The sequence below is a fragment of the Lissotriton helveticus genome, chromosome 5_1 (genome assembly GCF_964261635.1).
Source record: "Lissotriton helveticus chromosome 5_1, aLisHel1.1, whole genome shotgun sequence".
NCBI classification, from domain to species: domain Eukaryota; kingdom Metazoa; phylum Chordata; class Amphibia; order Caudata; family Salamandridae; genus Lissotriton; species Lissotriton helveticus.
Window position 1 is genome coordinate 622,274,884 of NC_136065.1, and position 26,913 is coordinate 622,301,796.

Here is a 26,913-nt window from a genome sequence, read left to right on the forward strand (position 1 = left end):
ATAATCTAGTGAATAGTCCTGCCCATGTGCGTGGACCCCGGAGCAATCAAAAATAATCTCTTAAACTGTCTTCATTGCAGTCCTGCATAGACACTTAAGAGAAAATTAAAGACAATAATGCAGCCTGTACCTACAAGGCTACACTGTCCAGTACTTCAGCTAGAAATGCCAAGGATATAACATCAATAACACATTTAACACAATCTGTCAAGTTTCACCCATAGATTATCATTCCAAGGATTTGGTGAGGGGAGGAAAGTTTGAGAGGAAGGTAGGTACAGACAAGCCTCCATAGGCTGCCATTATGTGTCTGGAAAAGGGATACCGTGCCTTTAAGGAACTTTCTGGAGACCCTCGGTATCCCAGCATGCTCAGCCCCTTCCTTTTACTTTCAGTTCTTTTTGAAGGTGCATAAAGCAAGGCCTGTAGCATATATCACAGTACCATTTTCTCCACCGGGGAGGAGGGCGGGCGCTTATGACTATAACAGAGATACCCCTACTACAGAACTGGAGTTACAGGTAAGAAACTACTCCTTCTGTAGTAGGGGATCTCTGTGTATAGTCATAATCTAGTGAATGGAATGGCAAGCCCATCCAAAAACAATCCGGCGGTGGAGAAATAAAGACAACACCACTATTGTGCGAACAGATTCTGCAGCGCAGCCTGCCCAACCTGAGCATCTGCTCTGGCATCCGAGTCCAGACAGTAGTGCTTAGCAAAGGTGTGGACCGACTTCCAAGTGGCCGCCCTGCAGATCTCTGCAATGGGAACATTTTGAAGCAAAGCTGATGTAGCTGCTTAGCCCCTGGTAGAATGAGCCTTAGGCTTACCCCCTAAGGTCTTATTCGCTTTCTGATAACAGAGCTGGATACATGACACAATCCACCTAGAGATGGACTGTTTCGAAGTAGCCAGACCAGTCCTAACCAACCCATAGTTGACAAACAGCTGGTCGGATCTACGAATATCCTTGGTCTCATCCAGATAGAATTTCAACACCCTTCTGACATCCAGGGAATGTAGAGACCGTTCCGCTGGAGTGGAAGGATTCTGGAAAAATGTTGGTAAAGTTATAGTCTGATTAACATGAAAATCAGAAATCACCTTGGGAAGGAACTTAGGGTGAGTACGCATAACAACCTTAGCAGCATGAAATACAGTATAAGGTTCCTGGCAACACAATGCCTGAATTTCACTCACCCTGCGGGCCGATGTAATGGCCACGAGGAGCGCCGCCTTCCAAGACAGGTGCTGCAGTGAAGCCTTATGAATAGGCTCGAAGGGTTCCTTCATCAGCCTGGACAGCACCACATTCAGTTCCCATGAAAGCGAAGGAAGCCGAACAGGAGGGAACACCTTCTTCAACCCTTCCAAAAAATCCTTAATCACAGGAATCTGGAAGAAGGATGTCTGTGAAGGGTATTTTCTGTAAGCAGTCAATGCAGCCAGATGAACCTTAATGGAATGGAAATTAAGGCCAGACTGAGCTAGATGCAGAAGGTACGGAAGGATAACATCCTCCTCGCAGGTCGTCGGATCATAGTTCTTAGACATGCATCAGATGCAGAATCTCTTCCACTTGTAAGCATAAGAGGTCCTAGTAGACGGCCTCTTAGCCTCCTTCAATATGTCCATGCAATCCTCAGGAAGATTCAAGTGGCCATATTGCACTCTCTCAGGAGCCATGCCGCCAGACTCAACGATGAGAGGTTGGGGTGCACCATCTGCCCCCGAACTTCGTGAGAAGGTCCGGCCGACACCGCAGCCGCCGATGAGGCAGGATTGACCGGTGAAGCAGGTCCGTGAACCACCACTGCCTGGGCCATTCCGGAGAAATGAGGATCATCCACGCCCGGGACCGGGCCAGCTTGATGAGCACCGCTGGAATCAGGGGAATGGGTGGAAAAGCGTACAGAAAGCTGTTCGACCAGCTGATCCATAACGCGTTCCCCAGGGTCCCCGGTTGGTAATACCTCTAGGCGAAGTCGCGGCATTTGCTGGTTTCAGCGGTGGCGAACAGATCCACGTCGAGTGCCCCACATGGCGCAGATGTTGTAGAGCACCTCGTCGTTTATGACCCACTCGTGGTTTTCTTGAAGCAACCTGCTGAGGGCGTCCGCCTGAACATTCTGCACACCGGGCAGATGAGTCGCCGTTATCGTCAGTCCTCTGGCTAGAAGCCAGTGCCAGATCGCCTGTGCCTCCTGTGACCGTGTGCGCAATCTTGAGCCCCCCTGCTTGTTGAGGTAATACATCGTGGTCGTATTGTCCGTCTGCACAAGCAAGGAGTTGGTCTGGAAGGACGGATGAAATGGCTTCAGTGCCAAGTGAACCGCTCTGAGTTCCAGGAAATTGATGTGATACGTGGACTCCGCCGGAGACCACGTTCCCTGGATCTGTAGATGGTCTGAATGCGCTCCCCAGCCCAGGAGAGACGCATCCGTCACGATTGTCTGAGTCGGGATGTCCTTGTGGAAAGGAACCCCTCTGAGGAGATTCTCTGCCGAGCACCACCATCTCAGGGATTGTTGGGCGTGAAGAGACAACTGAATCCGGCCGTCCCAACACCCTTTCCTCTGGTCCCACTGGTCCTCCAAACATTCCTGTAGCAGCCTCATGTGTAGGCCCGCGTGCGGAATGAGGAAGATACAAGAGGCCATCGATCCCAGTAGAGAAGACACCGTCCTCACTGTTGTAGCTGGAGCAGCTATGAGAGCCTGAGCCTTCCGAAGGATGGATAAGCGTCTCTCCTCCAAAGGAGACACGCTTGCCGACAGCGTATTGATGGAGGCTCCCAAGTACTGCAGGCACTGCACAGGAATCGGGACAGACTTGAACAGATTTATGTGCAACCCCAGACTGTTCAACAGGACGGCCATCCTGTTGAAGTGCAACTGTGCTTCCTGGAAGGTGGAGGCTTTGATCAACCAGTCGTCCAGGTACGGATAGACAAGCACCTTGTTCTTTTTCAGGTGCGCTGCTACCACAGCCATGCATTTCGAAAAAGTCCTGGGTGCAGACTTCAGTCCAAACGGTAGTACGGTGTACTGGTAGTGATTGGCGCCGACGAGAAAGTGCAGGAACTTCCGATGTTTCCGTGCAATGGGCACATGGAAGTACGCATCTTGCAGATCTATCGCACACAGCCAGTCTCCTCTCTGTAGCTGAGGATAAATCTGGTGCAAAGACAGCATTCAAACCTTTTCCCTGCGAATCCACTTGGGTCTGAACTCGTTTTTGTCCTTCTTCTGGACTAGGAAGAAGCATGAGTAAAGACCCTTTCCCCTTTGAGACAGAAGAACGTCTTCTATCGCCCTTTTTCTTAACAGGGTATCGGCCTCCGCCTGGAGCTCGCGCAGCCGGAACTGCGAGCCGACCGGTGAAATTGCTGGAGGCGGACTGGTGAACCGAAGACTGTATCCATTGCAAACAATATTCAGCACCCACTTGTCCTGAGTAATGTTTCCCCACTCTGCCAGGTAATGTTGGATGCTTCCCCCCACCGGAGCGGGTAACGGATGAGGGGGAAGAAGCACCTCAGGGCCTAGACCCAGCCAGGCCTTTGGTCCTGGATGAAGCCTGCTGACCACCACGGCCCCTCTGGCGCTTTTGGAACGGGCGCCGCTGGAACTGCTGCTGCTGCTGTTGTTGCTGCCCAGCCTGTCGACCTTGCCCTCTACCTTGCGCCCCGCACCGTCTCTGGAATGAACGGAAGGTCTTCTTCTGTTCCTTCAGCTTCTCCAATCCGACAGCCGTCAAGGTCTCTGCCTCCGCCTTAATGCAGGCCATCTCCTCGTCCGCATGTTTTCAAAAGAGGGTCTCACCTGAGAAGGGTAGATTGGCAACCCTCTGCTGCGCCTCGGGCTTCAAGGACGTCAGACGCAGCCAGGCGTGGCACCTCAGGTTGACCCCATGGTAGTGTCCGTGCGCTGCCAGGAGGGAGGAATCCGCAGCCAAACTGATCACCTGGTTGGAGACCATCAGTCCTTCATTAAGGATTTCTTGGAAATCCTCCCTGTTATACCGGGGAAGGAGTTCCACGAACCGTGTTAGAGACTCCCAGAGGGACCGATCATAACGTCCCAACAAGGCCGAAGCACTCGCGGCCTTCATAGACGTGGAGGCCGTCCCGCAGACCTGCCTGCCTGCCGAATCTATCCAGCGGCTCTCCTTGTCAGGAGGCACTGTCGATGATGGGGTGGTGGTTTGTTGCTTCCTCGCCGCCGTCACAATCACTGAGTCCGGCGCAGGGTCCAAGCGAAGAAAAGCAGGATCCGAGTCAGGGGCACGATACTTCTTTTGCAGCCTGGAAGGCGCTGATTTCGTAACCGCCGGGGTGAGGAAGAGCTCCATGGCGGGTTCCACCAGCCCTGGCACAAATGGCAACAAGGGGCGAGACAACGGTTTCTTGTGCAGGGTCTCGAAGATGACGGAAGTCAAGGGCGTGGGCACCGTGAGTGTGATGCCCAGCTTAGCCGCTCCTCGCAGCAACACCTCCTGGAAGGAGACAATGTCGTCGATCGGGGACACCCTCGTCTGAGGGGAGTCCGACAGGGTCGGCGAGTAGTCCCTGGCACTGGACGAATCAGTGTGGCGGGACCTAGACCTGTCCCTCCTACGGCGCCGTCTGGACCTCGTAGACGAGCAACGGCGACTCCTGGACCTATCTCTCAGTCTTGTGCGGAAAGGAGGGCTCTGTGGAGGCCGAACCGGGAGCCTAGGTTGCGGAGGCCCCGTAGGCGGCGGCAAATGAGGTAGCGAGGCTGACCTTGGCGGAGCCGGTGGAGGAGGACGGTGAGGAGGAACCGGAGGCGGTGGAGGAGTAGGAGGAGGTTGAGGCAGTGGAGGAGGAGTCTGGGTACGCGGAGGAGGATCCACGGGCAAAGGAGGAAGTGTAGGCAACCTCGGTTTGAAGGGTGAGTAAACTTGAGAGCACTCCGAGCCCGGAGACTGCCTCACTCTCCTTTTCTTCTTTTTCTGACCAGAGGGGGGCGATCTTGAGGCCCTACCCCTCGTAGACTAGCGACGGCGCCGCCGAGACCGTGTGCTCGCTGAAGGCGAGAACTCCGTCCTGGTCCTAGAACGTTTATACTTCCTCCTCGACGCTGAGCGTCCTTTTGACGTCAACGAGCGTCTCCTTGACGTCGACGAGCGTCTGCTCGGCGTCAATGGCCGTCGCTTTGACGTCGACGGTCGGTGCCTCGATGTCGATCGTCTCCTCGACGACGGCGATCTCCTCGGCGTCGACGACCTCCGTCTCGACGCTGATCTTCGTCTCGACGTCGCTGACTTACGTGTCGACGGTGACCGGCGGTGTCGCTTCGACGGCGAGCGCCGGCGTCTTGACCCCTCTCGATGTCGATGATGGCTCGACGACGAATCAGTCCGACGTCGACCTCATCGGAGGTCTCGACGTCAGTCCCCTCGACGTCGAACGTCGACGGCACTTCGACCCAGAGCCCTGGGGAGACGGGGAACAGACTGTGGTCATTCCTTTCGACGCCGACGTCGAGGCCATCGACGTCGACGGAGACCGGGGGCATTTTCTGGCCTTTTCTTTACTGGGGAGCCCCCCAGAGGCCGGCGCACGGGCAGAGGAAGGAGCCCCTTCATGCCCAGACCCACCTTGTCCTTGCTGCCTTCTCTGCTTCAAACCTTGGAGCCTGGTCTTCTCCCTGTCCTTCAGGGTCCTTTTAGGGAACTGTAGACAGATATCACACTCCTCAGGAACATGAGAAGAAGGAAGGCACAGGATGCACATCCTGTGAGGATCCGATTTTGCTTTTTTCCTAGAGCACTCAGGGCATTTATCAAATAAGGCAGGCATATTTGATAAAAGAGCAGTCAAACCACCAGAGAAACTCCAGCAAAGATGAGAAGAGGCAAAAACACGCCGAGTGAACACACTCTAACACTTTAAAAGTGCACAAATTGTAGAAAAAAAACCAAAAAAGGGAGAGCTCAATGCTCCAGGGTCCTGCTAGCAGGAGCCGGAAAAAAGAACTGAAAGTAAAAAGAAGCGGCTGAGCATGCTGGGATATCAAGGGTCTCCAGAGAGTTCCTTAAAAGCACGGTATCCCTTTTCCAGACACATAATGGCAGCCTATGGAGGCTTGTCTGTCCCTACCTTCCTCTCTATCATTCCAAGGATTTGGTGAGGGGAGGAAAGTTTCTCTATGGGTGAAACTTGACAGATTGTGTTAAATGTGTTATTGAGTTTATATCCTTGGCATTTCTAGCTGAAGTACTGGACAGTGTAACCTTGTAGGTACAGGCTGCATTATTGTCTTTAATTTTCTCTTAAGTGTCCATGCAGGACTGCAATGAAGACAGCTTAAGAGATTATTTTTGATGGCTCCGCGGTCCACGCACATGGGCGGGACTATTCACTAGATTATGACTATACACAGAGATCCCCTACTACAGAACTATAGTTTGTGAAGAAACGATTGCCACCCCCAATTGGATGCAAATCAATTAGTGGGGTTCAGGTCATAGTGAGTCTCTATTAAAAATGCCACTTGGACGGCGTGTTGGGCAAGGTAGGATAGCACCTGTCGTCCCTTCCTACGGTTGGGCAGTCCTCGCACATTCCATGACAAACATTTCAACCCTACTGCCCCAGGACTCTTAGATGGAAATGTTATCGAGACCATGGATATATGTATAACAATGTAGAGAAAGGCCATGAGATAGCCTGTAACATAATCAAAGTCCTGCGAAGAATAATCATTAAACATGAAACATTTAACAACCCCTTCCCCCCCCTCACCTCCCCCCACATCGGATAACAACCCAACCAGCTTCAGGTGAATCCAACATTTTCCCATCAAACAGTAGGAGATCTAACGCCGGAAAGCACACATGAATTTGATGAAAACATATATCGCCAAAAGTATCAAGATAATTAAGAAAAGAATATGGTGCATGGCCCAACCTTATACAGCATGAGAACACAATAACAATCAACAATTTGTTAACCTGAAAAATGGGGATTGCCAATTCAATGATAGGAAGGGAGAGGAATAGTATAAAATAATAACACTAAGCTGGTCACATAGTTGTTCAGAGTTCACGGGTCTGCGGGACGTGAATGAGGGGAGACAGCCGCTCCTCCGCTAGTGGGGGAAGCAGAGCTAGGTCGATGCTGTTTCCAAAAGTTGGTCCCCTCAGTGGGTGAATCGAAAACATGGCTCTGCCATTTAGATGAATACGTAACCTCGCCGGGTACAGCATTGCATATTGGATGTCCGCCTTTTGTAGTGTTCGCTTTATGTCAAGGAATTTGCGGTAGGCCTCCTGCACCAAGGAGGTGAAGTCCGGGAAGAAGGCTAGTGACATGGCCTGATATTGAATAGTTTCTTTATCCCGGGCCAGGCGAAGAGCAGCATCGTAGCCATGATAGCTGAGGAGCCGGGCGATGATTAAATGTGGAGGGGCACCAGGGGCAGATCTTGGGGCTAGCGATCGGTGAGCATGCTCCACTGCAAACTTTAGTGAGAAAGCATTGCTATCAAACAGCTCTTTCAGGAGTTGCTCCAATATGCACTCAAGGGGCCAGTGTTAGTGGATTCTGCCACTCCACTATGCAAATATTTTTCTGGCGCAGTCGCGCCCCCAAATCCTCTGCCTTGGCAGCTATTGTTTTGAGTAGTCGCTCAGTGTGCTCTAACCGATTGGCAACTGCGGGTTATCTCAGATAGTCGCTGCTCAGCAGCCTCAATGCGAGTCCCATGTTGGTCTATGCGTCCATGTATGTCCTCCAGCTGGGTAGCCAGTGTGTTGAATAGTGCATCAATGGCTTTAAAACCGGCTCGCGGTACTGATTCAATGGTCGTGGCACCATCCAGAAGGGGGGAGGGGGTCCGATTCAGCATGCCCTGGAGGGTCTCTACGTGGAGGGCCATCACTCTCCTCGCAGACTGTACTCCATCTGTCAAACATTAAATCAGGTCCATAGTTTTGAATTAAAAACTCAACAGCAAGGGACCGCCAAGTGAGAGGGTATTAAGAAATGATTCTGATAAAATATTTGCTATTGTAATTCATGCAAAACTATATTTTATAAAATAATAGCTGGCAGCTGTGGATGATTTGGCAAACAATTTCTGATTTGTAGCTGGCTAAGTTATTCCGAAGAGCCGAAGACAGGGGTACCATCACCGAAAAAAAACAAAAATATCTCACACAAGACAGTCCCAGTAGTCCCATCCTGTATATGGTACCGAAGGTACATAAAGACTTGCATAAACCACCGTGTCGCCCTATCGTGTCCACAAAAAGGAGCCTCCATGAACCAGTGGGGAAATTCTTAGACAAGTATATGCAACCGTTAGTATTGAAATCACAGTCTTACATCAAAGATTCGACGGATTTTTTGATAAAACTACAACACTTAAACATCCAGGAAGAAATTGTGATGGCAACAGTCGACGTAAAGGTGTTATATACGTCGATACCTCATAAAGAAGGCCTGGAAGCCGTAGAGCACGCTCTATTGAATAGCACGTATACACAGGACCTACAAATCTTTTTGATGGAGCTTATGGAATTTACCCTTATGAATAGCTACTTTACATACAAAAAGAGATGGTTCATCCAACGGAGTGGAACATCTATGGGCAATTGCGCCGCTCCGGCGTACGCAAATTTGTTCATGACATAATTTGAGGAACAATACATTTATCAGAGTCAAGAATGGGCAACACAACTTCTTCAGGAACGTAAGATTCATTGATGATATCTTTTTGGTATGGAAAGGTAATGTTGAATCCTCGGTAAACCAATTGGAAATACTGAACAGGAGAAACAACCGTATCAGTTTCACATCGCAAGTCAGTTGCAACAGTATCCAATTCTTAGATGTGGAAATCACAAGAGAAGGAAACCGGTTTCGTACGAACTTGTATCGTAAACCCACAGATGGGAACAATCTCCTAAAATACGAAAGCCACCATCCTCAAACCCTCAAAACACACCTGCCCTACTCTCAGTTCCTCAGGGTCAGGAGAGTGGTCTCTGAAACACAAGAATGTCAACAGCAATTGGACATCATGGCGCATCGATTCCAGGATAGAGGATATCCTGAAGTAACCATCAAAACAGCACTAGCGAGAGCGCTTAATAAATCCAGAGAAGAACTTCTTATCAGAAAGAGCAAACCTTCAGAACAGAGAATCACATGTGTTAGTAAATTTTCGAATGTGAGCTCCCAGTTCAAAACTATCATCAAAAGACATTGGCAGATGCTAAAATTAGAATTAGATTTTAAAGGAGCATTTGACAAAGAACCATTGTTTGCCTTCACTAGAGGCAGGAATTTGGGAGGGATGTTAAAAACAACAGAAGAATGTCCATCAATGGACTCTTTTCGTGGAACCACCCCGTGCATGAACTACAGTAACTGCCATAACATAATGAAGGGAAATACCATTTCCCACCCAATGAAAGGACATAAGATCCCAATAAAGGTCAACGCCACATGTAACACCATGAATATAATATACATGCTTAAATGCCCGTGTGGGTCAGTTTGTGTTGGGCACACGGAGAGAAAATTCAAGACCCGACTAACGGAACATAAGAGCAACATAAGAACAGGCTCGCTCAAATCAACAGTGGCAACTCACTTCCTTGAAAAACACCACCACATCAGCCAACTGCGGGCTTGTATCCTGGAAATAGTTCCCAAAATTGAAGGTCCTCTTAATAAGAAGAACTTACTCAAGCGAGAAAATCACTTGATTTATCACCTCAATAGCCTAAAACCAAATGGGCTCAACGATCAGACTGAATTTCTATGTTATTTATAAGCTTTAGAATGTTCAGCATGACATCTTATTTAACATAAGCTTAAATCTTTATTAATTCGGGTGCAGCTCGCAGAGCAATTTTTTGATATACACGACTCGATTTAGACGCACACTGACATTCTTCACATAGCCTCTTGAAGCTTCATCATGCGCTTTCATGGACACTGGCAATAGAACGCGCAAATTGATTTAAATGTCTACGTCAGATACCCAGAGATAGGGACTCAGTTGTAAATAAAGTTAGTTTAAAAAAAAAATAATTTAAAAGCGACTTGATCTCAATGCATATGCGCGTAATACGTGCTTAGCGTAAATACCCGGCTCACACTAGCTCCGTAAAATCAATCAAATGAAAACCGCGAGGAGAATAGAAGCCACGCTACCCGCACACGCGAGGTAAGACTAATTGCGCAGAAGGAAAAAGCTTTGGTAGAGCGCTAGTAGCAGGCCGTTTGGCGGCCAGTAATAAGGCATTTTCCAATAAATAATTTAAGCGCGAATATGGCGATAGAACCCCTGAGAGCAAAATGGGTGAAATAGCCTACAATATTACCATCCAGTAAACAACGAACCACGCACAGCGAGTGTTGAAACCTGAATACGGGAACCTTAGAGTTCAAGCAGCAGCTAACAAACAAACGATAAACAGCAGCGCGTTAAACACTGATGTTAACATGTACTGGGACTGACATTGAACACCTTTTTAAGAATTTTTATTTGTATATTCCAGATTTTCCCTGATGAAGGTGCACTTTGCACCGAAATGCATTGGAATTCTATAAAAATGCACAATACGAAAACATCTTTTGGAACATGTGATTAAAAACATACCAAGATGGAATGAATAAATTGAACTTTGATGCAATGATACACGAATCTTACAGTGAAATTATTTAACTTAAACCTTCATGCTGAATATTGCTCAGCCACAATACCTGTGCCAAGGGTGAGAGTCCTATGGATCAATAGGTCTGCTACACTTTAAGTTATTCAATAAAGCATAGGTAATTTTCAGTACTGATAAATTTGTCCACCAACAGAACAGAATTAACAACTGTAAATTTTATGTACAAGTTCAAGAAAAATCTCACCATTGCCTACAATTTTTTCCCATCTTTTGGTGCACTACATATCCAGCATGCCCCATGACTAATGGATGCTTCAAGCGTCACCTCCTCGTATTAAGTCCTGTCTTCAGGTATGCTTTTTATGCCCAACAAAGGCTATATACCTGTAGGATTTAGTATCTTCCTACTGACTAAGGCTGCAACCAGTAAGTCAAAGGAGAAAGGCCGTCCATCAATATCAGCACTTCTATGGTGCTCCACATAATTAAAAAATTCAGTGCGATAGCATTAGCTAATACTGTGCCTTGTGCAGCAGCATCTCTGATTCTAAGATAACACTTGTTTAAGAACAATACTGATTGTAGATCCTGATAGCTGGACAAGATTTATTTCCTCTTTTTCGAGAAAAACATCAGCTTTCCCTGTTTGCAGCATCATTCATTCAAGCAATGCTTTTAGCTCTTGAATGGCATCTAAATGCTGTCATATGGTCACTACACAGAAAGTGATCCATGCATTCACCAAAAGCTAGAGATAAAATTTGAGGGATGGCTTTTTGCAAAAATGATTCTGCAGGTTCAAGCAAGTTCACGTCACTTCATTTTGTGACCTTTGAACCCGGTCTATAACTTTTTTGGGCAGCCCAGAGGAAATTATGCTGCAATAGACCCAGTATTCCATCAGAATGACAAAGATAAAATCTACAAGTGAGAAGGATCACCCACTCCTTGATATTCCAAACTGAAGTTGATTCTTACTCCTTTTATGACGTGAAGAAGGGTTTCACTCCCTGATCCTTGAATGTGAAAAACATTAATAAAGTAAAGTACCGTTTCCCCACTGGGGTTAGTCCCGTATTGCACTGCCTTGTTTCCCTATAAAAGGGATTGCATAAAGTCCATTACTGTAAATCACGAGTCGTCGATCAAAGTCCAATCTGTATTTATTTTTCAATGGTGGTATTGGGTATTCTTCATCCCACCAAATTTGTAATCAAAGTTATTCATATCACAAATTTCCAGGATAAGAAACATTGATTTTTAATTTTTCATCCAATCCAAACAAAGATAAAATCCACCCATGTGCCACTAATTTATGGGCTTAGGAGAGCTGCAGGTCAACAACTCCTTTGCTCATTTTGTTGACTTGACGAGGGAACAATAGCGCTCTGTTGAGTAGACTATCTACATTTCTGATCTTCTCGAAGGGTACTCGGCTGCAATGGCAATCAAGTAGCCTCTCTGCCCAACTCTCAGCCCGCCAGACCAATCTAGATGTGAGCGGACCACCAGGTTAATACAGATGAAGTAAAATTTGCTCCTTCAGAGTAAACCTTCCTCAGACACCCAGAGGGAATAGGTGCCATCGGAGGTAAGCCATTCAACTGCCCAACCTATTTATAGTGGGCAGTGGCAGTTGTATGGCTTTTTATTGACTGTTTGTCGCAGCCAGGTATGTCATGGGGGTAAAGGATAGTGTAAAAAAAAAAAGATAACTCATTGTGAGGTGGACATTACATTTTTTCATTTTTCAAACACAAACTTCTGCTTTGAGAGTTTGTTTTAGAAAAATAAACAATTTAGAAAATGTTGGCTTACTGGCCTTCTTATTTGTTGAAGCTCTACGTCAAACATTTCCTACACTTACAAGAACCATGATTACCAAGGTAGCTGCCAATGTATAGAGATGTCCACGTGGCCAGCGGATATCTCTAAATCAGTTAGGTGGAGTAAAGGCAGGGTGGCGAATGTGAAGTCCTCCTCCAACCTAGCTTCCTTTACTCCATCCGCCATACCCTAAATCAGGCCCTTAGTTCCGTTTTTGCATTACAAGCTCACTATACGTTAAAATAAATGGTCCACAAAAGAGGTGATGTTGGCCTGGTGCCTTGTTCACTTCTTTCTTATATTGAATTTTGTGTTTCATAAATGTACATTTATAACAGTGCCTCATACTGTGATAAAGGATTGTCCACATGATGCACATGGATAATGATGATTTGAGCCCTGTAATACCCTTTGACAACTCCATCAACTTAATCCATGTTTGTTTGCTGTGTATGTGGAGAAATAACTGGATCCACAGGAAAATCCTCTAACAAATCAATTAGTCTTTCAAGCAGTATGTCATGGTCCAAAACGTGTATTCTGACAATATTCTAAAAAAAGAGCAACTAACACCAAGCTTTGTCTTTTGTTTTAATATTCTGCTGCTGTAGAAAAAGTAGAAGGATGGTTCTAACCAGCAACACTTTACTTAATCTGTGCAGGATGCAGGTCTGAATGATATTTGTATTGCCCTGAATGATGATGCTGTTCCCGCTTTTATCCCTCTGGATTTTTTTGCTGCTTCCAACAACTATCATTCTAGGCTCATCCATTGACTTCCATTTAAGAGGGTTCGATCTCAGACACTCAATTAGATCACATCTTTTTTAGTTGTTCACTTCCAGGCTGTTTCCCTCCTGCTTCCATTTTCCTTTTGAGGCAATAAATGTAGTCCTCTTGGATCTTCTCTCATACTAACAATGTTTAACAGTTACATAGACATTCTTGCAACCCTAATTCAACCTCATGTGTTTGTGTTTAATGCTTCAGCAGATGACAGCCAACTCCTCCTCTTATTAGATGGTGTTAAAGTAGTAGAGGCTATCACTGATTTTCTAAACTCCCTCAGAGATGCCATTTCCTGGCTGGTGTGTAATTTACAAAAACCGAATCCCTACAAAAGCAAGGCCTTGGTCTTTGGAGATCACCCTTTGATTTGGACTTTCTTAAGGTGGCTGGCTACTTTTGGTGACTCTCTTCCTGTTCTTCCAAGTTTGTAATCTCAGTGGGCTATCAGCAAGTCAGTTTCTTTAGTTCATGAGGAGGACAACTTGGCCCCTACTTGATTTCGGCTACTGAAAACACACAAAAAAGCCTCCCTTTCCATGTGTGAAAAAACGCATTATTAAAGACTGCTATCTATACACTTTTCCTCTTTTCTTTTATGGGTATTTTCAGCCCTATTCGTAGACTCTCACAACAAGAAACAAACTTGGGGAGCCTCAAAAACATATTACTTCTGGAGAAGGGCCTCACTTCCTTTGCAGAAAACAAAACAATGCCGTCTTTACATTATGGTACCATCTATGAAATAACCTTAGAGAAAATATATCTTACACCACATATCCTCCATCTACCAAAACAGATGAATAGATCATTCTTATACTCCAAAACAGATTTCATGAGAAACTTACAATTTAATCTCGGGTGCTAGTAATTTAGGATTTGTGGCAATACCTGCATTTTAATTATGTTATGATGAGCCAAAAGACCTAGCTTCAAAGTGGGACATCTAACTATATTCTTTCCCAACCGCTATAACCATAGGGAACTATGTTTAACCGTGCTATATATTAATGTAATCAGACATGAAATGCCAAGTTGCGAATGTATGACAGAATATTGCCGCCAACAACAACATTGAATGACATGAATATTGTGTCAAAACAAGAATATTGAGTTAACATACTTTGAATGTAAACTACTAAAATATTGTAGAACAGAATATTGCCCAAAAAGGTAAGAGTATTTAAACTGTGTGTGTTGCTCTTTTTGGGAAATATTCTGTTCCAATATATTACCTACTGGCGGTCGCCAGTAGGTAGTTATAGTTAGGACCTAGTTTCCATAGGAAATCCGAAACATTCTATTTGAAATAACTTTGGCGCCGGTCGACGAATCTTCGCGAAATTCTCCAAGAAGATGGGGCGCTCCGCTCCTATCCTGAAAGTTACGGGGTGATTTGTCAAGCGGGGGCTTAGAAAAAAGGGGGGTCCCAAAACGTGTTTTCCCCATGCAATTTTCCATAGAGACCTTTAGATATGGCTACAACCCGAACTGCTGAACGGAATTATACCAAATTTGGCAAAAAGGTAGAGTTTGGTTCGCAGATCATGCTTTATGTTAAATGGTGTGAATCCGTTCAGTAGTTCCTGAGAAAATCAAAAGTAAAATCATAGATATATCTATAGACGAAGTACGCTACGCGTACAGTACGCGTACCCTTCCGAGCACAAACTTTATGTTATTTGGCTGTCAACACTCCAAACCAGGAAGTGTTGGCAGCCAACTGGTGCCTCGGTAGTACCGAGGCACAAGAAAACAGAAAAAGAAACGCGAAAAACGCAAAAAGGGGCCAGGGTAGAAACATCCTGACCCCCTAGGGGTCCCACAGGACTCCCAAGGCAAAACAAATTATTTATTTTTTTAAATCGCGGGATACGTGTAGGTATGCATATCCCGCGGAAAAAAAAAACCCAAAGCTGCTTTTTTGTTAATTAGTCCCCGGGGGAACAAATTCCGGGGGCATTTTAGTTTATTATAATGGGGGCCCAGAGGGGCCCCCCAGCCCCGAGGACCACCACCCCCGGGGCTTTCACGTTACATATGCGGGGGGCTGACAGCCCCCCCACAGCCCCGGGGACTGTCACCCCCCGGGGCTTTCATATTATGTATGCGGGGGGGGGGCTCACACCCCCCCGCAGCCCCGGGGACCGCCACCCCCGGGGCTTCTTTTTTTAAAAATAAAAATAATAAATACCTGCGTGGGGGGGCTCAAGCCGCCCCACATGCCCCGGGGACCGCCACCTCCCCGGGGCTCTAATATTCAAAATAGGCAGGTCCGTGACGGACCCCCCAGCCCTGGGGACCACCACCCCCCGGGGCTTTTAACTGTTGGGAGGGGGGCCGCGCTGCCCCCCTCCTGGAGCCTTGGGTTGGCCCTGGGGACCCCCCCCCCAGGGCCGGCTCCTGCAGTGTCCCGGGGTCCCTACCCTCTGGACACTGCTGTTTGCTATGGTAGGGCGGGAGCCTCGCAAACTGCTTTAGTTTTTGGGAGAGAGCAGGAAACCTGCTCTCTCTTTAAAAAATCAAAGCGGATTGCTTTTCTGCATGGGGAGCAGCATGTTAGCTGCTCCCCATGCAGAAAAGCAATGCCGGCTCCCGCAGGACGCGGGGAGCCGGCAGGGACCGTGGGGTGGGGCTTGGGGACCCTCCCACGGTCCCCAACGGAGTGGGCCAGCCCCGGGGGATGGGGTCCCCGGGGCTACACGTGGCCACAGGAGGGGGGCAAAGCAGCCCCCCTCCTAATTAAACATTATATTTAAAAAAAGGCCCATGCCCCGGGGATTGGGGTCCCCGGGGCAGACTATGGTTTTGAGAGGGGGGCCACGCGGCCCCCTTCCAGATTTTTTTTTTTTTTATAAAAAATTGGGGGCAGGCCCTGGGTGATGGGGTCCCCAGGGCCAAAAAAAAAAGAAAAAGGGGGGCTACACAGACCCCCTTCTTAAAAGTAATTTTTTTTTAAAAACGGGATCAGGAGGAGGCCACGCCATCACGTCATCAGCAGTGCATTGCGGGCGCGCAAGTTATAGTTAGCTGAACTAACTATAACGGGGGAATTTAAATGGTTTTGTACGAGTGAAATGTCCAGCTAACTATAACATGTGTTAAACCTATGGTTTTTTCAGTGAAAGGTTTTTTAAATGCTAATTCCTAACAATAACGTGGCTGAAACCTATGGTTTTTTCAGTGAAAATATATATATATATATATATATATATATATATATATATATATATATATATATATATATTCAACACTCCGCTGCCTCGCCTCGCTCCGGAATAACCAGCCAGGGCACACAAAAAGAGCTCACGGACACGGACCACAGAAGTTCTCCTACAGTTTATTGCAGTGCAGGTATGTCAAAGACGTTTCGGCTCCACGAGCCTTGTTCACATGACACACACACACACACACACACACACACACACACACACACACACACACACACACACACACACACATATACATACACACACACACACTTATCCTGTATAATAAGGAATTATTTCAAACATTACACTACAAAATAATAACTGAATGGTTTTAATAAGTAATGCAAATAATATATATTATTTAACAATGTTAACCCCACCAGTGCTTATGTGCGTCGGGCGACTCCTGGCCATTCGATCACATGCCCAGGGAATGGATTCCGCCCCCACCTCTCCTCCCCACCCCCCCCCCCCCAACATCCTAGAGAGCTGGTGAAGGGCTTCCCCAGCTCCAGAGCACCCCTCCCCCGCAAAATTCCACAGTCTTTCTGGCCCCCCTCCCAGGAGGCAGAAAGCACTGTAGGCACCAGGGATTTTTTATTTATATATATAGGGGTGGGGGCTGCCCAAAATGGGCATGCCAATGCCCCCTCTGCCCCCCACAGTAAAATCCAGTCTTTCTGCCCCCCTGGAGAGAGATGGGCGGCGGTTTTGTCACCTGGGGCCAGTTTTGCAGAAGTGCTGCAATATCGGCCCCCAGTAATACAAACGGGAGAGGTGCTTTTTGCTATCACGCCCCTACCTCCCAAGGCCCGTTGAGCAGCAATCTGCCAGGGATGTTGCAGTTGATGTTCCCAGTCCGGCCCTGCTTGGCTGGCGGTATGCGGGGATGGCGCTTGGCTGGCGGTGTGCGTGGATATTGCTTGACTGACTGTGTATTGATAGCATTTGGCTGGTGGTGTACATGGATGGCACCTGGCTGGCGGTGTGTGTGGATGGCGCTTGGCTGGTGGTGTGTGTGTACTGACTCTTGGCTGTCAGTGTGGCTTGCATGGATCCTCCAGCGTTTTCTTACCCAGAATGCACCGCAAACCTAAAATTTACTTACAAAGTCAAATTTTCCTGACATTTCTGTGTGAGTAAGTTGTAGGATAACCGCGCAGACACAGAATTCCTCTTGGTATCCCGAGAAAAATCATACCTCACTTGTGTGGGTGCCCAAAGTAGCCCACAGTAGCGTCATCCTAAAACGTATAAACAAACTGCCCTTTTGGACCCGCTTTGGGCACCCCTCAATCTCTACACGGTTTTGAGCCTTCCATGTCTTAGGCACTAGGCCCAACCACACAAGTAAGGTTTCCTATTTATCGAGAGACTGAGGGGAACGCTGAGTGGTAAGAAATTTGCGCCGTGCGGTGATCCCACAACTTTCCCACACAGATATTAGAGGAAAATGCTACTTTTTAGCTAAATTTGAGGTTTGCTGCAAATTCTTGGAAGGAAAATGTTGGGGGATCAACGCAAGCCACACCTCAATGGACTCCCAAGGGTGTCTAGTTTTCAGAAATGTCTGGTTTTTTTAAGTCCCCCTAGATGTCTGCGAACCCAGGACCAAAAACACAGGCTCCCACCTATCTATCACAAAACGACCTTGTTTTTTCAAGGGGGTCACCTGGGTTTGTGGTCCCGGGCTCAGCGGCCATCTAGGGAAACCTACCAAACCCACACATTTCCGAAAACTAGACACCCGGGGGAGTCCAGGGAGGTATGGCTTCTGTGGATCCCCCACCGGTTTCCTACCCAGAATCCCCTGCAAGCCTTAAATTTAGCTAAAAATATCAATTTGTTTTCAAATTTCTGTGTAGGAAAGTTGTGAGATCATCGGGCTCGCACAAATTTCCTACCACCCAGCGTTGCCCCAGGTCTCCCGATACAAATGGTACCTCACTCGTGTGGGTGGGCCAAGTACCCACAACAGGCAAGGGCCCAAGGCATCAGAATTACCTATCACAAAACAACCTGGTTTTGCAAGGAGGGGAGGGTCACTTGTGTTTTTGGCCCCAGGCTCGGTGGCAATCAAGGGAAACCTACCAAACCAACGCATTTCTGAAAACTAGACACCTGGGGGAGGGCAGGGAGGTATGGCTTGCCTGGATCCCCCAAACTTTTCCTACCCAGAATCCCATGCGAACCTCAATTTTTAGTACACATTAAATTAAAAAAATATTAAGCATTTAATATTACATTAAAATAAATATAAATACTTGATTGTTTTTTTGCTGTATATTGAATTAATATATAGGAAAAAAAAATTATACAATAGTAAAATCAATAATATTACCAATAACTCAAACATCGAAATAAACGGACATACATTACCAAAGATATATAAAAAAAATATACATTTCTAATAAATGTTTTGTGTCGTTTTCCCAAGATGCTTTACTTTCCCAATCATGAAATGTTACATTAATCAAAGTAATGTTTTTTTTAAGCAAGGTGACATAGGAAGCAATGTATCCTAATGGATTCTGTAACCAGAGGAGGAACTACAAATCGCTGCTGATTGCAGGGAAAGAGGTCTTAAGTTTGGCATCATCAATCACTGATCATCAGCACATATTAATGTCCTATATTCAGGTCTGAAAAGTGAGATATTAGAATAAGATGAGTTACTTGTTTATGCCCCTTCCAGATTTTCAATTGCCAAGTAAATAGTCACTAGGAGAGGGGATACCTAATTTGTTCCTTGTTATATCAAAAAACTTTACAATCTTATCCTGGCTTTTACCATTATGGCATGTGATGACTCATGTAGCTCTTTAGTATTATGCATATGCCTATGGCCAAAATGTATTGCTTTCAACAAATATCCCAAATAGAGGTAATTAATGTTATAAAAGGGCCTCTCAGCATCCACAATGAGTACCACACCAGAAAGGCTGTTCTTTCCCAGCGGCTATGTAACATCTAACAAGTGTCCTGCACTTGTCTTCCACTAATAAAACCTGCACATTATTTTTAGTTAAGACTTCCATTCTTGCTGCGCACACTTGTTAATAACTTGGCATCAACATGGATCCATTAAATGGGATGGAAACAGCACAGGTTTGAGTATCTCTGTCTTTTTCTAAGACTATAGATAGAGAAAGAGGCATTACCATGCAGGTAAGTACCATGCTGGTATTTGTACCTTTACCACACAGTTAAGTATTAATTTTTTTAAATGCCATATTTTTTATGCTATTTTTGGAAAAAAGTGGTTTAGGTAGAGGTAAGGAATAGTAACAGTGATCTTAGGGTTTTCGGGTGGGTGGAGGTAAAGGGAGGAAAGCATAATTTTAGGGATTACAAGGTGGGAAGAGGTAAAAGGGGGTCAGTTTGATTTAGGATTTGGGGGCCAATAATGGTAAAGAGAGGTAAGGGTAATATTAGTGCTTACAGGTTGGATAGAGTTAAAGGGAGGTAAGGGAAATTTTAGGGATTAGAGGTGGGAAGAGGTAAAGAGAGGTAAGGGAATTTTTTGGGTTTTGGGGTGGGTAGAGGTAAAGGGAGGTAAGGGTAATTTTAGGGTGGGTAGAGGTAAAGGGGCGTATGGGTAATTTTATTTTATCATTCAGGGGTGGTTAGGAGGTAAGGAGTAAAAATTACATTTTTTTTTACTTTTGCTTTTTTATACCAATTGCAATAGCGCTATGCAAATATAATTACTTCACTCCAAATAAAAAACAAAAGTAAAAAAGAATTGTCATTTTCAATGCAACAATGATGAGGTCTTTCAGTCTTGAATATTGTCTAGAATCTGAGCTAAGTCATAGATATCAGGGGAGAAGACACAGACTTATGTTTGTGGCATCCACATAATTGTGACATAATCCCCCAGGGTCCTTTAGAAGGTTACGCAGAGGACAACTAGTGGGGGTGTTAGAATCTAGCCTTGAAAGACAAGAATTGATGTTAAGAATCAGCAACCAATCTTGAACTGCTCCAATTGGGTTCCGAGTTATAATTGAAACCAATTCAGGCTCTTGTCCCCTGTAACCATGAGATCTCTAAGTGCTCAGCTTAAGATGTGATCAAAGGTGTCAAAGGCCGCCGATAGCCATAGTTGAATCAGCGTACATGAAGCTCCATCATTGAGAATGTATAAGACACTGCCTACAATTTGCCAAAATGTACTTTAAATTAAAACACCACCGACCTCCCTAACTAACTGTAGTATTCTCATGTTATGTTGTAATGTTCCCTTTCACCTTGTCCCTAGCTGCTCAGCCAGTGTGAGTGTTCCATGTAGAATGTTGACGTGAGTGTGACATGAGTGGAATGTTTGGGTGCCTGGTGTGTGAGTGTTGTCAGTTGGAAGATGGGCTGAGCAGCTAGCTGGCTGCTCCTGGTGGGGCTTGCTGTAACTTCTACTTATGGACTTATTAAACTACATGAAACTCAACTCCTGATGGGATTTATCTACACTCAACGTGCCAACTAGGAGGAGTTAAGCTAAAGCTGATGGACATAGGACGTTAGGAATTTCAAACAAGTATTATGAATTATCAAGACAAAGAAACCGGTCAAGCACGCCTCGCAGCCCCACCAGTGTTCACTACACCGGACAGCCCCATCCCAGGAGTGCTGTGCCTTGATCTCAGCGTCTTCAACATCTATAAATATGTTAAGGAAGGCTGCCTTCATCTTGCTAAAGATCCTACGCTACAACAAATGTCTATGGTGACACAACAAACGTCTACAGTGCCTCTGAAGCATTGTTATGTCTGGCTGCCTGATTTACTGCCTCGAGTGCTCTATGAGGGGACTCTGTTTGGCGAAAGGTTCTTTTGTTACGTTTTCATTTGTGACTGTGCGGCAGTTCAAGACTTTTCATTTGAGTGGGTTTTGAAGGGTGTTTGCTACTCACTGTATCACCGTGTAAACCCAGGCATGTTTCTCTTTACATCATCATGTTTAATGAAGCCACATGGGATAAACTTTTGTGTGCTACTTCAGGCTCAGGAAAATTCTGGTGGAATTACAATCTGCATTATGTTTTTTTTATGGGTTTTACGGTTTTGATGCCCACAACATTGACATTTCCTTTAACTTTGGTGTTGGTCCTGACAGTGCCTCTGTGTTGCTTTAGGTTCAGAAGTAAGCCTACTTGTGCGTGCTATACGACGCTTGCAGTACCTTTCATAAATCGTTACACTTTAATATGGGTGTCCTGCCCATTTATGTCGGAGATTACAGGAATTTTTGTGAATATTCACAAATTGCATTAGGAGGCCTTTTGACTTTGTCAGTTCAACCGCTGTGTTGCGGTTTAAACAGATGCGCGGGGCGTTATCTTTGCGCGCGCTCTCACCTGCTTATGGAAAGTTTTGTCTGTGCCTGCCATTCCTGTTTTCACGAAGACGTCTCTTTGTGCTGCATCGTGGGACAACGTGCTCAGCATGCCGCCATTTCTAGGTTGGAGCCTCTGGGTTATTAACATTGCGTGTGAGGACTACGTTATTTTTTTTCCCAGTACTTTGCCAACCGCGTTTTCAATAAAGCTTATCCAATGTTGAAGATGACCGGGAACGCAGAGCGGTAAAGAGCGTTTTCGGTAAATGGCTTCCTACATGTTTCATGGTTGTTAATGGTGATCAGCTTGAAGACGAAGGTACTTTTCTGTTGGTTAACACATCAATTTTTTTCATTCTACACATTGGCTGTCTGCAATGGATTTTACCACTCCGAAGACACTCTAATCAAATGTCGCTACAAGCCTTTTCAGTGGGTGTCTTCTCTTCACCATTGCACTTTCATTGTGTGTCGATCTCCTGCATTGTTCCACCTTTTTGCAAGTCTTCAGGATCTGGTGTATCTCTACATTCTTCAGTTTGGTTTCCATGAACGCCTGTACCTCATCATTGCGGTAACAGGCACACCAGTGACATTCTAGTAATATTAACTTTACTGTGCAAATCTTTGATGTTTTCATCACTAGTTCAAAGGAAAAACGAAGGTCGTGTTTTGTATGACATGTTTTATGCACATTGCTATGTTGGGGCCACTCACCCTCAGCGCTGTATTACTTTTAAGGTTTTTGCATGTTCTCTTTTCAGGTACTGTATCCCTGCTTAAGGGATGAGAGTGGGTCTTAGTCCCATGTCTCTTCTTTACGCATGTTCTTTTTTCAGATGTCGTATCCCTGTCTAAGGGATGGAGTGGGTCTTAGTCGCATGTCTCTTCTTCACGTTAATGTCACTGATTAGGGGGTGCATACCCTAGTTACGTTTGGTATGGGCGTTAGGCCCATGTGACACTAGCTATTACACTCCATGTTGTTGGACATATCTCTTTTTACGTCATCCCTTACACTACGTGGGTTTGATGTACATCCTTCCTTTTCGATGTGTGTTTTGGGTGTTTACACGTTTTAATGTCATGTTGTAGTTTTTATGTGTAAGTCGCCCTGCGCATAACCGTGTTGTGTCCAGTGTGTAAGCCGCCCTGCGCATCACCTTGTTGTTTCCAGTGTGTAAGCCGCCCCGCGCCTCAAGTTCTCATGTTGTGTGTAAAGACTCTCTGCGCCTCATCCTTTACTTTTACGTCGTCAAGTTGTGTGTAAGTCACCCTGTGCTTCACGTCGATGTAATGTGTGTGTTTGCCAAACTGTGCTGCACCTATGTTTTCTCGTGCTGCACATGTTCATGGGTGCAAATCCCATGCAACATTAGTCTTTACTCTGCTTACTTTATGGTTTATTTCCATTTTAGCATGGTCCCTTACATGAGGGGTGGTGTGTTGGCCACAGTCTCCTTAGTTGAGGAGTAATTCTTTGGGTGTCGTCCATCCATTGTTTGGAGTTTTGGGGTACGTTTTTCCCTTTACTCTTTTCACGTGCGTCTTGCTCACTGGTTGTATGTAAGCTCTTCTTACGCTATATACTTTTTCTTTGTTCACTATTAAAGGAGGAGGATGGTGTTTGTATGTGTTTCTATTCTTTCATCCTTCTTTCCTCTTTTGTTTGTCTGTTCACCCTCTAGTGATGTGGTTTTACCATTCAGCCCAGGGTTTATGGACCGTTTTCATAATTTGTACATTGTTGTGTATAGTTGTATTCCTTTTAATGGTGTTCTATCAATTCTTTCAATATAAAAGGGAGAGGATATGTAGTATTTTCATGTTATGTTGTAATGTTCTCTTTCACCTTGCCCCTAGCAGCTCAGCCAGTGTGAGTGTAGAATGTTGACGCGAGTGACATGAGTGGAATGTTAGGAAGCCTGGTGTGTGAGTGTTGTCAGTTGGAAGATGGGCAGAGCAGCTGGCTGGCTGCTCCTGGTGGGGCTTGCTGTAACTTCTACTTATGGACTTATTAAACTACATGAAACTCAACTCGGCTACGTCTACTATGTCACCTGAACACGTGGGGCCAGCTCACTACACTAACATTCCCGAAACTCTTATATGACCTATTTGAATCATAACAGTCACAGCGGAGTGACTTTATACAATCGCAAGGTTGTCTAACATGATCATCACTGTACATGAAGGACGGGAGCAGCTTTGGTGCCATGGCCTTCTGTAGTAGCTCTAAATTGGGACTTTGCAGTGTCTTGTAAGTATATAGAATAATAAAATCAGGGAGGTGGCTTTAGATTTCATCATGTTCGTATGTGAAACAAATGTGCATTGAGCCAAATATCATCAAGGTATTTGCAATTTGCTTCCCTAGATATATGGGACACATCTATAATCCCTGATCCAGTTGTGCTTAGTTTCTTGCTGAATTTCACAGCTTTAGTTTTAGTTTTTTTTATTGATTTCAAGTTTATGCCACTTTGTAAAACAAAGTGGATTGTCTAAAAGCAATTGCAGCCCTAAAGAAGTCAGACATTATCGCTCAACCTATAAAAGGCTGGGAGTATGTCTTTGTGTAATGTTTGGCATTACTCATTTATACATCTGTATCACAACACTGAGGTCAAACTGAATAGATGCCCAAGGGATATTTTACCATGACAAGGATAGTCTGCAGGTCCTCGGAGTCTGCATTCTCAGCAAGGACGCGATCCAAGGTTTCCACATACCATGTTCCAATGTTCTGATCCCTCCACGACACAAAACCTGATGACAAAGTGAGAAAGAGAACAAAATAAGCAGTAGACTCAGATTTAGGATGAGCGAAAGTTGCCAATAAGCAAGAAAAAGGAGAAGGCCGGTAGGGTGAGGCCTAGGTACAATGGTAAAAAGCAGCCACATATATATGTAACATTGTAGTATCTGTGTGCGCTGTAATAACATTAATATTTTAAGAGCGAGAGGGTTCAGATGGAGACCACAGGGAAATGGGCTGACCTAGGAAGAACATTATATAAAGGTAAGATGTGCACAGGAGAACCAAAGAATCGTTTTATGTGCTGGTTAAAAGTTACTAAATACATATCACATGTACCAAACTGTGTGAACAGTAATCTTTATCAACAAAAGTGAAGCAAAGCCCTATCTTTAAGGATGGGAAGCAATAGAATTTTAGTTCAAGCCCAGTGGTCAGCTTTGAATTCAAAGGCTTTGATACTTGGAATGACACTTTCCTGTTGTGGATATTACATTTTCAGCTAACAGCCAATTGTCGTATTAGAAGTCTCCAGGTCTTGTTTACAGGATGCACCATAGATTTGGAAGGTTCTCTGACTCAAAGTCAATCTTCTGGCTTAGTGGCTTTGTCCCTCTTATGGTGGTCAACTGAAATTTTCATTGATTTTTCGATGCAAGTGGTGACAGAATATGAAATTGGTTCCAGGTCTATGCAACTACTTTGATGTCTTTCTATTATACGAAGTCTTTCAACTATTTATGTCCAGGAATAACTCCATTCCCTTTACCTCTACCGCCACGTTAAATTTCGTCGCAGGCTCCAAAAAGTCCAACTTCCCTTCCCTAATCCCCCAAATCTTTGCCATATTTTAGTGCTGCTATTATATATGGAGTCTGAAAATGCTAAAGCCACAACATAATAGTCTTTTTACATTGAGCATTTAGTAAACAAAGTCTGAAAAGGTTGCAAATACAATAGAAGCCATTCCAGGAATAGCAGATACACTACCAGGAGCAGAATTGTGATGTTTTCCACCTTTTCAACTTGATGATATTGTCCATTTTAATCATCACGAAATTGCTGCTATGATGCAGCATTCTCTTGATTAGTTGTGAAATTCCGCGCTGTGTAGGTGGAAATTGACCAAATGTTTCCTTGTTTTCCTCCACAGCAACAGACCTCACCTCCAGTCCAAGGGCAGAAAAAACGAATCTCGGGTATAGTGTGTATTCCAATGTGATGATGGTTTCAGGGTGATATATAGCCATTTTGGTCAAACAAAGCCCCTGCCAATCATAACTTGCAATATTCTGGGCAACACTAGAGGCCAGAAATATGTTCTTTTTAAAGTTGTCAACAGAACATAAAGTGGGGACAATATTATGTTTTCCTTCTCTCTTTTCTTTATCTGGCAGCTTTCAGTGAGGTTACGAGACAGTCATTTCTATTTAGTGCCATGCAGCTACAGCAAAATGTCAGAAATACACAATGAACGTTTGACGCTTTTTATGAGAAAAAAGAATTAATAGCCAGACCTGAATCAGAATACAAATGATGATTATCAAGGTTGTATGAAGTCAATATATTAAAATTCATATACGAATTGTAAGTTTAAAACAATGCCAACCCCCCAACAAAATTCCAGTCAAACTATTCCACATTTCCCCAGTCTCTGCTGGACTAATCAGCCTTTCCACCGCTCAGGCACGCCATTGTGGCTATGCCATGCTGCAGAGGCTCCACAGGATTCACCAGCCTGATTGTTACTTAACCTGTGCTCCCTGGTGAGGAGCCGGACTAAATATTCTGGGATGATTTATTTTCTGCATGATCATTACTGTCCACTGTCCCAATGGGCTTTGTAAGCTTCAAGTGAACCACAATCCTATTTGGAACGGATTTAAGGACCTAATGTGCCAATGATTGAATTGCAATTTGGAAATTTGCAAAAACTACTGATCTGCAATTTGCATACTGAAAAATGGTATATATTGATGCACCCTAGAACCAGATAACAGAATTGTGAAATCGGTAATAATAAAAAATGTGAATCCTTGGTTACAAACTTCGAACATCTAACTGTAAGCAACCGATGACCTCACCAACCAGGAAATCCTGCGCTTGAGGTACACTGCTGACCAAGAAAAGTGTGAGAGGAGATTTATCAGGAGCAGCTAGAGAATGCAAGCAACGGTAACAGAGGGGAGGGGCAGAATCCATAAACAGAAATTTTCTGATGATGAGTAGGAGATCCTGGCAAGAAATGCGTGCTGAACACGGACCAGTCTTTTGGCAAGCTACATATGCCAGAGTGACCAAAAACATAAAATAGGTCTGTGATTTCAGGGA

General features: G+C 45.1%; 1 protein-coding gene across 2 annotated transcripts in view; it reads right to left on the reverse strand.

The window, feature by feature from the left end:
- CASP9 (caspase 9) overlaps nt 1–26,913 on the reverse strand; it is a 148,296-nt gene that overhangs the window by 7,926 nt on the left and 113,457 nt on the right. For both annotated transcript variants that reach the window (XM_078642996.1, XM_078642997.1), the window contains exon 9: nt 24,484–24,593. In XM_078642996.1, coding sequence (XP_078499122.1) covers nt 24,484–24,593 — 110 coding nt within the window. The remainder of the gene's footprint in view (nt 1–24,483; nt 24,594–26,913) is intronic.